The sequence below is a fragment of the Typopeltis vanoorti genome, chromosome 19 (assembly GCF_054136105.1).
Source record: "Typopeltis vanoorti isolate ZY-2024b chromosome 19, IOZ_Tvanoo_1.0, whole genome shotgun sequence".
Taxonomy (NCBI): domain Eukaryota; kingdom Metazoa; phylum Arthropoda; class Arachnida; order Uropygi; family Thelyphonidae; genus Typopeltis; species Typopeltis vanoorti.
This window is the reverse complement of record NC_143567.1, coordinates 38,693,893-38,706,099: the sequence shown is the minus strand read 5'-3', so window position 1 is coordinate 38,706,099 and position 12,207 is coordinate 38,693,893. Positions and strand designations below refer to the sequence as shown.

General features: G+C 35.6%; 1 protein-coding gene across 1 annotated transcript in view; it reads right to left on the bottom strand.

The window, feature by feature from the left end:
• Positions 1-1,313, bottom strand: part of LOC150096009 (cell division cycle 5-like protein) — a 205,591-nt gene extending 204,278 nt beyond the window's left edge. The window contains exon 1 of the mRNA XM_090409677.1: positions 1,184-1,313. Coding sequence (XP_090265803.1) covers positions 1,184-1,228 — 45 coding nt within the window. The 5' untranslated portion in view covers positions 1,229-1,313. The remainder of the gene's footprint in view (positions 1-1,183) is intronic.
• Between the last annotated feature and the right edge of the window lie 10,894 nt (positions 1,314-12,207).

The following is a 12,207-nucleotide window of genomic DNA, read 5'->3' as shown; positions in this document are numbered from 1 at the left end:
CTCTTTGCAAAATTAATGCAAAGGAATAATTTTGCCCTTTTTCCACTCCTTTGGAACTATACCAGAGCTGAGACTCAAATTAAACAGCTTAGTCAAAGGCATTGCCAGTTCTCTTGGATATTCTCACAAAACCCTAGCTGATATCCCATCTAATCTCACAGCTGTCTGTATTTACATTTAGATTCTGCAATATATCCTCAGAACTTCCAATTCATCCACCTCTGTTCTCACATTAGTGTCTGTCACATAGGTTAATGCAGTAACCTCACTAGGAAGACATATGCTTACAAAGTGGTCACTCAGTAACTCAACTATTTTATCTGCTTCCATCTCCTCATGACCATCATCACTCATTAAGGTTAATCTTATACAGTCATTCTTCCTCTTACTTGCCACATATCGAAAGAACTCTTTGAGATTTCCTTTGGCATGCTTGGCTAAATTATTCACATAATCTGATTTTGCCTTCCTTGCCATGCTGGTCACCTTTCTTGCCTGAGCCTTGTACTGATCATCAATTTGTTGGTCACCTTTCTCTTTATATACCTTCTAGCATTTTTTTCTTCTGTAGCTCGTACTTAATGATATTACTCATCCATCTAACTCCTAACTGACAAACTCTCCTTACCCTAAGTATGCAATTTAATACTGCTTCTTCTAGATGACCGTTAACTATATCCCTTGTACTGCATCCTTACCCTGCAGCGTTTTATGTCATGGTACAGATTTAAACTTCTTCCAAAGCATGTCATAATCACCTGCCTTGTAGTTCCACAAATAATCCTTCTTGATAGAATATCCATCATGTTTTGCAATCTCCCAAATAAAGACTGCATTAACTGGAGGCAATGTTGTCATCTTGATTATGGATAGGTCTTCTGATCCGAACACAAAACACGAAAACCTTCACTAACACACTATGATACTCTAATTTTGTGATAAAAAAAAAAACACAACAAAACCAACATTTTGCACACTAATTTCTCAAGAGTTGAAAACGCCAACTCTCAACTTGTGCATAAACTAGTAATGTTAGAAGAAACGGAAAATTGCAAACTAAGTTGAATGAAATAGTTTTTATTTTTTTAGGGGTGGGGGGATTGTTAAGTAGTAACAGTTCAAGTGATCAGCTTTAAAATATGATACTTTCGTGGTTTCTACGAATAGCTGAATCACTACTCACCTCGGTGTTTCTCCAAACACCTCCTTTTATCATAATGCGAGGCATTTTCGCAAATTTTTAAGTGATGCCAGAAGAAAGTAACAAATAACGCACTTCAATATAACATCGATCCACCAAACGTAAACACGCTGCACCTCAGCATCACCCTAGTTGTCATAAACACACCAAATCACCTATAGTATTACCACAATGCAATAAATAAATGATTGCATACATAAGGAAATAGCCCACAAACCGCCTATAAAAATTTGTGTAATACGTTGTATAAAAAATAAGGTCTGAAAAATAACTCAATAAATAAGATTTCATGTTTTCGCTCATTGATGTGCACATTACTCAAAAATATGTTAACTAAAATATTTTCTAAGAATACGAATTTTATATAAACGCATATTACAATCCCCTAAATTATGTAACGCCTTCTATTCCCTATAAGCAATAAAAAGCGTTATCTTTTTTTATATTAATATGAAAATAATACAATGATAAAACGAGACAACTGATATACGAATACTTGTGAAATTGTATTACTACTAAATTTTACAATTAACTGGTCTAGCAGGACTCCCTTTCTAATTGTTCTTTGTTGTGAAAAATTAGTTTCCATTTGCATTTCAATTTTCATATAAATGAAAGGAATTATTAGATAACGACATTAGCGAAACTGGGAAATTTGTTCCAGGAAAGAATTACTATTATTATCTTTCGTAAGTGAACTCTGTATTCCAGTAAGCTCTCTAGTCAAATTTCATATGAAACTTGTATAGTTTCTGTATTCGGTTTTGAAATGATGTTGGATTTAATAACCACTTGATTTTTATAATTTTTGCATCGCCGAAGTGAAGCCTTCTGGCTCTTTATTTTAGCAATCACTTTTACGCACCGACCGAGAGCCAGGTCTCTGACGATAACCAATCAGTTTGAAACAGTTCTTAGGCCAGTGAACTTTATCAAAATGGACGCTGTCTTAGCGTGAATGCTTCCTATAAGGTCTAGCTAGGGTAACTCGTAAATATCGGCCAGTGTATTCCAGTATGCTCGGTAGTGAAATTTCATACGAAACTTTCATGGTTCCTATGTTCGGCTTTGAAATAATGTTGGATTTAATATCCACTTGATTTTTATAATGAAACAGAAGGATTATTCTAGAACCTCAAGAACAGACATTACAAAGTAATGCAATCAAAACAAAAATATTGAACCTGAATAATAGCAGCAAATGCAGATCATAAAAATGAGACTGTAGAACATCCAATCATGCCTGCAGCAAGACTCAAACTCATTATAAATACCGCCATGATCAAGAGGCCAAAAAATATCAATTTCCTACTTCTGTCAACTGGTGGATCGTAAAATAGCGACAGTACTGGAAAACGAAACAGCAAAATTTCTCTGGGACTTTAGAATAAAAACGTGAAGCATTTGGAAAACAATAGAACTGATATCAAAGTTATTGAACATCGACAGGTTTGGATTATTGATATCGCTGCACCCAGTGATAACAACATTAACAACAAAGAACTGGAAAAAATGACTAAATGTCGATATCTGGCAATTGAAGTTGGATGGCTGTGGCTTAAAGCACACCAAGGTCATCCCAATAGTTATCGATACAAGTTGAAAAAAGCTATCCAACTGTTTACAAGAATTAAGCACCAACGAAGTGGCCCATATCAAAAAAAAAAAAAAAACGGAATTTCTTGGAACAGCCCATATTTCACGACGGTATTTCGCAGACTGTTCTTAGATCCTTGACCAGATTCAGAATTGCTCTGTATCACTAGTCAAATTGTTGTTTGAAAAGTATCTTGTTTCGACTGTGTATCAATTGTGTGAATGATATTCGATCTCTGGCATGGGCAAGTGGGTTTTTCATCGCGTAAACTCAAAAAAATTGACCATACTATCCATATTATTTCAGACAGCAACACATCCGGTTAGGGTTAGGTGACAAGAGATGGCTGCACTTGTTTACCAGTCGGCCTCTTCATCATTGACAGCCTATAATTAGTGAGAGATATGGGCCACCTATCTCTGATTGGCTACTGGCAGAGATTTAACTGTCCACTCATTCTCTAAAAGCTAGACGGTATAAAAACCTCGCCTACTTCCTGTAAGCGAATCCTCCTCCATGACCTAGCAGAAAAGTTCTTCGCCAAGACAAACAATCATCCAAACTCGCTGATCAAGCAAGCTTCAGACTACAATGAAGCAGAATTCTGCAAATACAAAAGACCTAAGTCAATTCTATGCTCAGCTGAACACAACTAATCTCAATGCCCTTCCAGGGAGAGCTTAAAGCTCAACTTCAACTTTAAAGCTCCATTCAAAGAACTTCGTTTTCAGACAAAGGGGAATATGATAACCATTTATGCTTCACCCATCAAATCAGTCAAATGAGTATCGTTCTGCGTGTAAGGGAATGAAAATGCATTAGCTCATTTATTTATTTATTTATATAATTTTTTTAAACAGCACTTTGTTTTATGTCTTGCATTTTAGTCAAAGTTAGTCGTGGAGAGTCCCACGACTAAGAAAACTTAATTAGATAACTATACGGGAATTCTCTCTTATGTAAGCGTTACGTTCGATAGACTTTAGGAAAGTAAATTTAAGTAAGACAGATTTGATCCCTTCATCTCAAGCTATTACTAATATTACTATTACTAATATATAATAATATTATTATATATATATATATATATATATATATATTATAATTATATATATATATATAATTATAATATTATTTATACATATATAATATTAGGCCTGTGTAGCTCAGTAGAAGTGGCGTTTGCACTCTACAGCGCTTGACCGCACGAAGAAAGGGTTTGGTGGTTCAAATCTAGTCGCCGACTAGAGGAAATTTTTCTAAGCCTTTTTTCGACCGGTTCCCGAGTTAGTCGATCTCTGGCACGGGCAAGCGGGTTTTTCCTCCCGGAAACTCGGGTTTTTCGTCCCGTAAACTCAAGAAAATCGACCGTAGAACCCACATTATTTTCAGACATTAAATATATTGTGTTAAGGTTAGGGACCACGAGATGGCGGCACATTTGAGCCGTCTCTCTTCACTGAGTACCGCTTAATTAGTGATAGCCTTGGGCCATCTATCTCTGATTGGGTACCAGTGGAGATTGAACTGCCCACTCAGTCTCCAAAAGTTAGATAGGGCTAAATGGCCTCGCCTACTCCCGTATATGGGAATAAAAAGGCGTTAGCTGATTTTTTTTTTTGATATAATATTATTATATATATACAGTATATATATAATATTCATCCAAGCTTGATTTGCTTCCTCAGTCTTAAGTAAAAGGCTGGTTATATTCCACTAATTCGAGAACTATCCAAGGGTCTACGAGTTACCTTATGAATATGAATGCTGTGCCGAACAAAGCGGCCTTTTTTAGCTACCCGATTTGTAATCCATTTAACTCGAGTACTTCTAGATGTTTTTTCAATGTTTTAGGAATGGCGCCTATTATTATGGGAACAACTTTCGTTGTCTTTTGCCGGATTCGTTCAACTTCGACTTGCAACTCGAGATATTTTGTAATTTATTCAGTTTCTTTTTCGTCAATCCGACTATCTCCTGGTACTGATATTTGAATAAACTGAACACCATTGTTTTCACTTTTTTCTTTATATCTTGTGTATTACATTCTAAGATTTTGTCAGTCTGGATTTTGAAACTCCAGAGTATTATAGTTTTTTCATCCTCAATCACTTTCTGGTGAATTTTATGCTTCCAATAGTCTTTGGATACTTTAAACCCATACTTTTTATATAAATGCCAGTGAATTATCTTAGCTACGTTATTATGCCTTTCATGGTACACAATTTCTGCAATTTTGCTGCATCCACTTATAATGTCGTCTACCGTTCCTTCTTTTCTTTGCACAATCTACATTTACGGACTTCTTGATTTTTGCTTTCATAACATTGGTTTTAATGGCCTCTTCTTGTGCTACAAAACATACCGATTTTTTATCTAAATCCACCATCTTTAGCTATGTCTATTCAACAACGACTGTTGAATATCTCAGAACAGATATGGCCCAGTTGTTAATTACTTTAATTAAATTACCAGCATTAAGCACTGACTTAGTCGACTTGTGTATTATATTGTATTTTTTTTTTGATCTTATTGTTCAGAATTTCTGTTGCTTCTAAAATTTCCAAATATTTGTAGTTATCTTTGAATTTTATTGCATTCATTTTTTCACCATTTAGCAGCTCGATTTCGATCAGATCTTCCAATTTTTCTTTTGTTAATCCAGCAATTGCGCATTTATCTAAGCCAAAATCCAATGATATATCATGACTTAATGTGCATACAGTATGAAGCAATGATCCGAGTTCATTCTCTGATTTTGCATACAACTTCCAATCGTCCATGTACAAAAGTTGAGATACCTTTGCACTTTTTTGCACAGTTTCATAACCATGAGCAGTTTTATTTAAAATTCTAGTTAAGGGGATCAATGACAAGATAAACAATAGAGGAGATTGATATATGAGTCTCTTTGAAAGATACCTTTTTTGTATTTACCTCTTCAATAGCAAAGAAATTTAACTAGCAGAAGAAGTGGATTAATACAGGATTGACATAATAGAAATGACTGAAACAAAAAAAGACAAAGTGTGGTGAGATTTTCTCAGTAATAAATACAAAATGTTATATTCAAGAAATGACAATCAAGGAAAAAAAGGAGTAGCCATAGTACTCAACACAAAATACGAGGCTAATCTTCTTGAATGGCAGGCAGTCTCAATTAGAGTGATGTGGGCAAATATCAGAATGGGGAATTGGACAATAAAACTTGATTGTGCCTACGGTCCCACAGAAGGTTCTACAAAGGTAGAAGTGGAGGAATTTTTTGATGCTTTATACAAAGCAACTGACACAATGAAAAAGGAAGAGTTGGTCCTTGTTGGGGATCTAAATACCAGAGTAGGAAATGATTGTCAGACGTACAAAGATATTTTGGGAAAATTTGGAGAAAAGAGTACAGCTAATAATAATGGCAAATATCTGTTGGATTTCTGCTCAGGACATGGACTGGTTATTAGCAACTCCATGTTCCAACATAAAAATGTGTGCAAATTCACATGGAGAGAAGAGACAAGAAATAAGATAAGTCTCATGGACTAAGATATTGTTAATAGTGCAGGAAACTAGAGTATACAGATGATTTAAAGTGCTCAACATTTAGTCTTGAGCATGATATAATTGAATTTCATACCGAAAATAAAAATATTTAAAGTCTTAAAGCGAATAAAAGTTGAGCAGCTCTCAGATGTGAAAGGTAGACTAAAATACAGAAAAAATGAAAGAGTTTGAGAACAGGAACCAAATCTTGGAGATTCAGTGGCAAATCCAGGAGAAAGATCGATTGATTTAGCCAGAGAGGCATGTAGTAAGGTTGTCTGCAAGGAAGAAAAAATCAGAACCCATGATTGGATACAGGAAGTTAAAGAGGCAGCGAAGGAAAAGAAGAAAACCTATCAAAAGTTCCTGGCAAATACGTCACCTTGTACTCTTAGAGAATACAGAGACAATTGTGAGAAAGTTAATAACTGTGTAAAACTGTTAAACAAAAGTCATGGGAAGACTTTAGTATAAACATAGAAAATAAATATCACGAAGGTGGCAAAATATTCTGGAGGCTGTTGAAATAGTTCAGAAATAGAGGAATGAATGCTGTAACAGGAATTTGAGATGATAAATGTGACCTCAAAACTGGTGAAAAAGATATTCTTAATGAATGGAGTAATTACGCCTAAATTGCCAAATTGAACAAGCAATGATGCCAGCACAGTGGTAAGAAACACTGACCAGGTGGGCACTCAGGATTTCATATCCATTCTTAAGGTGGAAAAGGCCATCAAAAGCCTGAAATGTGGAGAGGCAGCAGGTGTAAATGATATTCGACCAGAAATGCTCAAGTATTTAGGTGTAAAAGTCTTACAGTGGTTGCACTGCATGGTTCAGTAGGTCTGGACAGAGGGACGAATTCAGGGGCAACTTGTGCATAGGCACTGCAGCACCCCCAATTTTTCTCTCTATATAAATATATTTATTAATTTGTTTATATTTGCTTGTAATTAATTTTATCATCAACAATCCTATACAATCTCTTATTTTGTATAAAAAATAATAAAAATCCATCTTGTAGCATTAGGAAGGCGAACGACGCTAGCAACACTGTGTTTACAACATTGTCATATTGCTACGCGCGCAAGCATATACATGTCATGGTGAGATGCGGGCTATTAGCACAATGCGGCAACGTCCGTCGCGTGGTTCCACTGTTGTTTATATTCAGTTTGCGCCAGTAGTAGTGTTCGTAGTGCTTATCTTGTTTACTCCGTCTCTATATATTTGGACATTACTATTAAAGACATAACATTTGTTACAGTAATTTTTAAGTAATTCTGAATTATACTAAACTGTATAATTTTATCGATAATAAACAATATTTTTTCATGAAACAAAACAAATCAGCTAACGCCTTTTTATTCCTGTATACAAAACAAGAAGAATATATTTTATTTTTAAGTAATTTTGAATTATACCGAACTATATAATTTTATCGATAATAAACAATATTTTTTCATGTTTACTTTTCTTTTTTTCAATTTTAACCATAATTTTGATATTTTATCCATGTATACACTGTACTTACAGTGTGTGTGCATATTTCGAAAGTTGCAGCACCCCTATTATTTCAATCCACGAGCCGCCACTGAACGAATTCCAGATGGTTACAGTAGATCTCTCATAGTATCCATATATAAAAATGGAAGTATACAGGACGAACTATACAATTATATGGAGGTATACTTGAGAAACGGTTGGGAAGGATTATGGAAGAGACGTTTGGTAAAGAATAAGCTGGATTCAGGCCAAATAGAGTCTTCAGGTTCAAATTATCATAATACAACAAATAGTTGAGATATCATGGCTATATAACAAAGATCTGTAATTAAGTGTTCTAGATCTGGAAAAGGCATATGACAGGGTGCCAAGAGAAAAGTTGTTCAAAGTGTTACAATTGTATATTGTCAAACCCAACATTATATCAAGTAATAGTCTATCTTTATTTGAGTTGTAAGTCATCAGTAAGAATTGAAGGAAGTATAGGAGGTGGTTTAATGTTAAATTGGTGTCAGCAAGGATGTACATTATCCCCCTCTGTTATTTATTACCTTTGCGGATCAAATTTTGAAACAAAGTTGTATTAAACCTGTATCAAAATTGGCGATGTTAATCACAGCTCTTTACTCTATGCAGATGATGTTATACTTCTAAATAAATCTGCTTCAAGTCTGCAAGATTCCCTGACTAAATTGAATAACTCTTGTAATAGATTTTGTTTGAAGATGAAGGTCAGCAATAATAAGACATAGACAATGAAAATAGGCAGAAGGATTGAAAAATCAAATGCATTGTGAATGAAGAACCAATAGAACAAATAAAACATTTTAGCTACTTAGGCACAATTTTTAGTGGAGACAGTAAATTAAATTTGGAAATATTCAACAGAATCAATAAAGATGGCATGGTAGGAAGTCAACTGAATAAGTTTTTATGGAGTAAGAGAGAAATCAGTGAAAACATTAATTAGCTGTATACAAGACAGCGTTGAAACCAATTTTAACTTATGGAGCTGAATGCTGGGTTATAAATAAAACACTTGACCAAAGACTAGAGACCACAGATATGAGAATCCTGAGAAAGATTAGAGACATGAATAGATGTCATCAGAGGCAATGTCATATTAAAAACGAGGATATTAGGAAGGAACTTAATATTGTTAGCATCCAGGAACGTGTTAGCAGAGCTAATCTCAGGTGGTATGGTTACTTAACAGAATGGGAGAGGAAAGATTAGGAAAACAAGTGTTCTTTACCAGGTTGGCAGGAAAACGACTCAGAGGAAAATCAAGATATAGGTCGATTGAAAGAGTAAAAAGTGCCTTAGAAGACAGAAATATAAGATCTGATAATTCTGAAGTCTTGACAGGTAACAGGTTGATTTGGCGGAAAATTGTACATAGGAAGTTAGTAACGGCGTAAGTTTATCATGCAGTACTATCATATCATGTACACCCCTTTAAGGTACATATCAGGATGACAATGATGAAGAATAAACCCTTATTGCCTGTAGGAGTGATCCAGTAACTCGGGAATAGGTCGAAGAAAAAAAAATTGCTCTCATTAGCATCCTGTTATCAGCACAGCTGCCTTCTAGAGAAATGATGAGTGAGACTCACATTTCCATTTGAGAGCGTAAAAACACGCTGCTTTTTATGTTATGTAGAGATGACTGCTCTATAAAGAAACGTAAATAAACGTTGAATGAAATAATCAGTATGGAACATATGATACATGATGATATTACCAATTTAAATGCAATTCAAAGATTTTGCATCAAACTAACAACAAAAATCATCACGTAATGCTTTTTATCGCTTTATAGTTAGCAGGTGTGGGTTTGTAGCTTTATATAACTTTGCAGACTGAGTGCACAATTGTATCTTTAGTGATAACCAATCATAGATAACTGGCCCAAGGCGATCACTAATTATAAGCGGCATTCGATGAAGAGATGAATGGCATGTGCCGCTATCGCTATCTCGGGGTTACTAAACCTAATAAAATATTTATTATTATAATTACGGCTATTTTGCCTGCTTAAGTTTAGGAGTTCCCCTGTTTAAATCTCATTGGCTATTTACTCATGGATTCTTAGGGCATTGTAGATGTAAATTTACTAAAAAGTATATGTAGCATAAGGAAGAGAAATTTACTCATACCTTTTTCTGAGTGTTGCGGCTTTTCTTCTTTCTGCGATGTCCAAAAACTACTGAGTGTGTGTGTGGGGGGGGGGTTAGGTAATTTGAAAGAATTAAATTAGAAAAACCCGGGTTTTTTTTCCAGTAATATATATATAAACATATATATTATATTACTATATTATATAGGGCGGGGGAAAAGGTGAAAGGGTTGATTTTTTATATAGGGAAGGGGGAAAAGGGGGTTGACGGGGTGCGGTCCGTTTCGACTAATTCTTGGTCGTCATCTGAACACATTGGGAAAGTGGATGCTATGTCAGGTCGGGTAGGTGCTTCTGTTTTTGAAGTGTTTGTGTTATCGCCTATTGGTCGGGGTTGTGACCTCATTTTATGTTGTGAAGCTTCCAAACCTCGGAGATTATGTAGGGCTGTGTAGGTTGATAGTGTTCGCGTCACATTTTATTGCTATTGTTTCCGATATTCTTAGCATTGTTTCATTGTCTTGTCTGTCTACTATGATGGCCTTGTCGTTCTGCGGGGTATGTTTTTTTGTTCAAGGGCGTGAACAGCTATTTCCGTTTTTCCTGTGCTTTGTATTCGATTTGTCTTTTTGATGTTACGTTTTTTAGTGTTTAAATGTTCTGGAATAGGGATGTTACAGTCACGGAAGTGTTCAGATGACGACCAAGAATTAGTCGAAACGGACCGCACCCCGTCAACCCCCTTTTCCCCCTTCCCTATATAAAAAATCAACCCTTTCACCTTTTCCCCCGCCCTATATAATATAGTAATATAATATATATGTTTATATATATAAAAAAAAAAAAAATCAGCTAACGCCTTTTTATTCCCGTATATACGGGAGTAGGCGAGGCCATTTAGCCCTATCTAACTTTTGGAGACTGAGTGGGCAGTTCAATCTCCACTGGTACCCAATCAGAGACAGATGGCCCAAGCCTATCACTAATTAAGCGGTACGCAGTGAAGAGAGACGGCTCAAATGTGCCGCCATCTCGTGGTGACTAACCCTAACACAATATATTTAATGTCTGAAATAATGTGGGTTCTACGGTCGATTTTCTTGAGTTTACAGGACGAAAAACCCGAGTTTCCGGGAGGAAAAACCTGCTTGCCCGTGCCAGAGATCGACTAACTCGGGAACCGGTCGAAAAAAGGCTTAGAAAAATTTCCTCTAGTCGCCGACTAGACTCGAAACCAAGACTTCCTTCGTGCGGCCTAGCGCGATGGTGTGCAAACGCCACATCCACTGAGCTACACAGGCTTCTATATATATTACTGGAAAAAAAACCCGGGTTTTTCTAATTTAATTCTTTCAAATTACCTAACCCCCCACACACACACACACTCAGTAGTTTTTGGACATCGCAGAAAGAAGAAAAGCCGTAACACCCAGAAAAAGGTATGTGTAAATTTCTCTTCCTTATGCTACATATACTTTTTGGTAAATTTACATCTACAATGCCCTAAGAATCCATGAGTAAATAGTCAATGACATTTAAACAGGGGCACTCCTAAACTGAAGCAGGCAAAATAGCCGTAATTATAATAGTTTATTAAGAGGAGTAACATTGGAGTTTTCCCAGAAATAATATACTAATAATATATTATTTTCTGATATAATAAGGGTTCTGCTGTAACTTTCTTGAGCTCACATGTCAAAAACGAGAGTTTCCAGGAATCAGAACTCATTTGCTTGTGCCAGCGATTGACTCTCTCGACATTAGGTTGAAGAAAGGCTTAAAAAATTTCCTTTACTCATACCTAGAACTTAAGTCCTTCTTTGGGTGGCCTAGAGAAGAGGATGCAAAGGTCTCTTCCACTGAGGTACACAGGTATTCAAACCTAAATTTAATTCAGAGTAATTGGATTAAAAATTAATAGAAAAAGAAAAAAAAACGAATAAACACATAAACCAAAGAACAGTCAAAGTTGAAAACCATGCAATAGAACAAGGTACCTTATATGTACATTTGTGCCAATTGTTATCCTTTGAGGGTTGCCAAAGAAAAATGATTGAACGAAGAATTCACCTTGAATGGATGGCTTATGGGAAAAGGAGAGACATATTCAGATAAAAGCTGAATTTTTTAACATGATTTGAAACTGGTGGACAGGATGTTTTGATGGATTTTTCAAGTCCATGTCCGAACATACAGAGAAGAAACATGGACTTGAAAAATCCATCAAAAAATCCTGTCCACC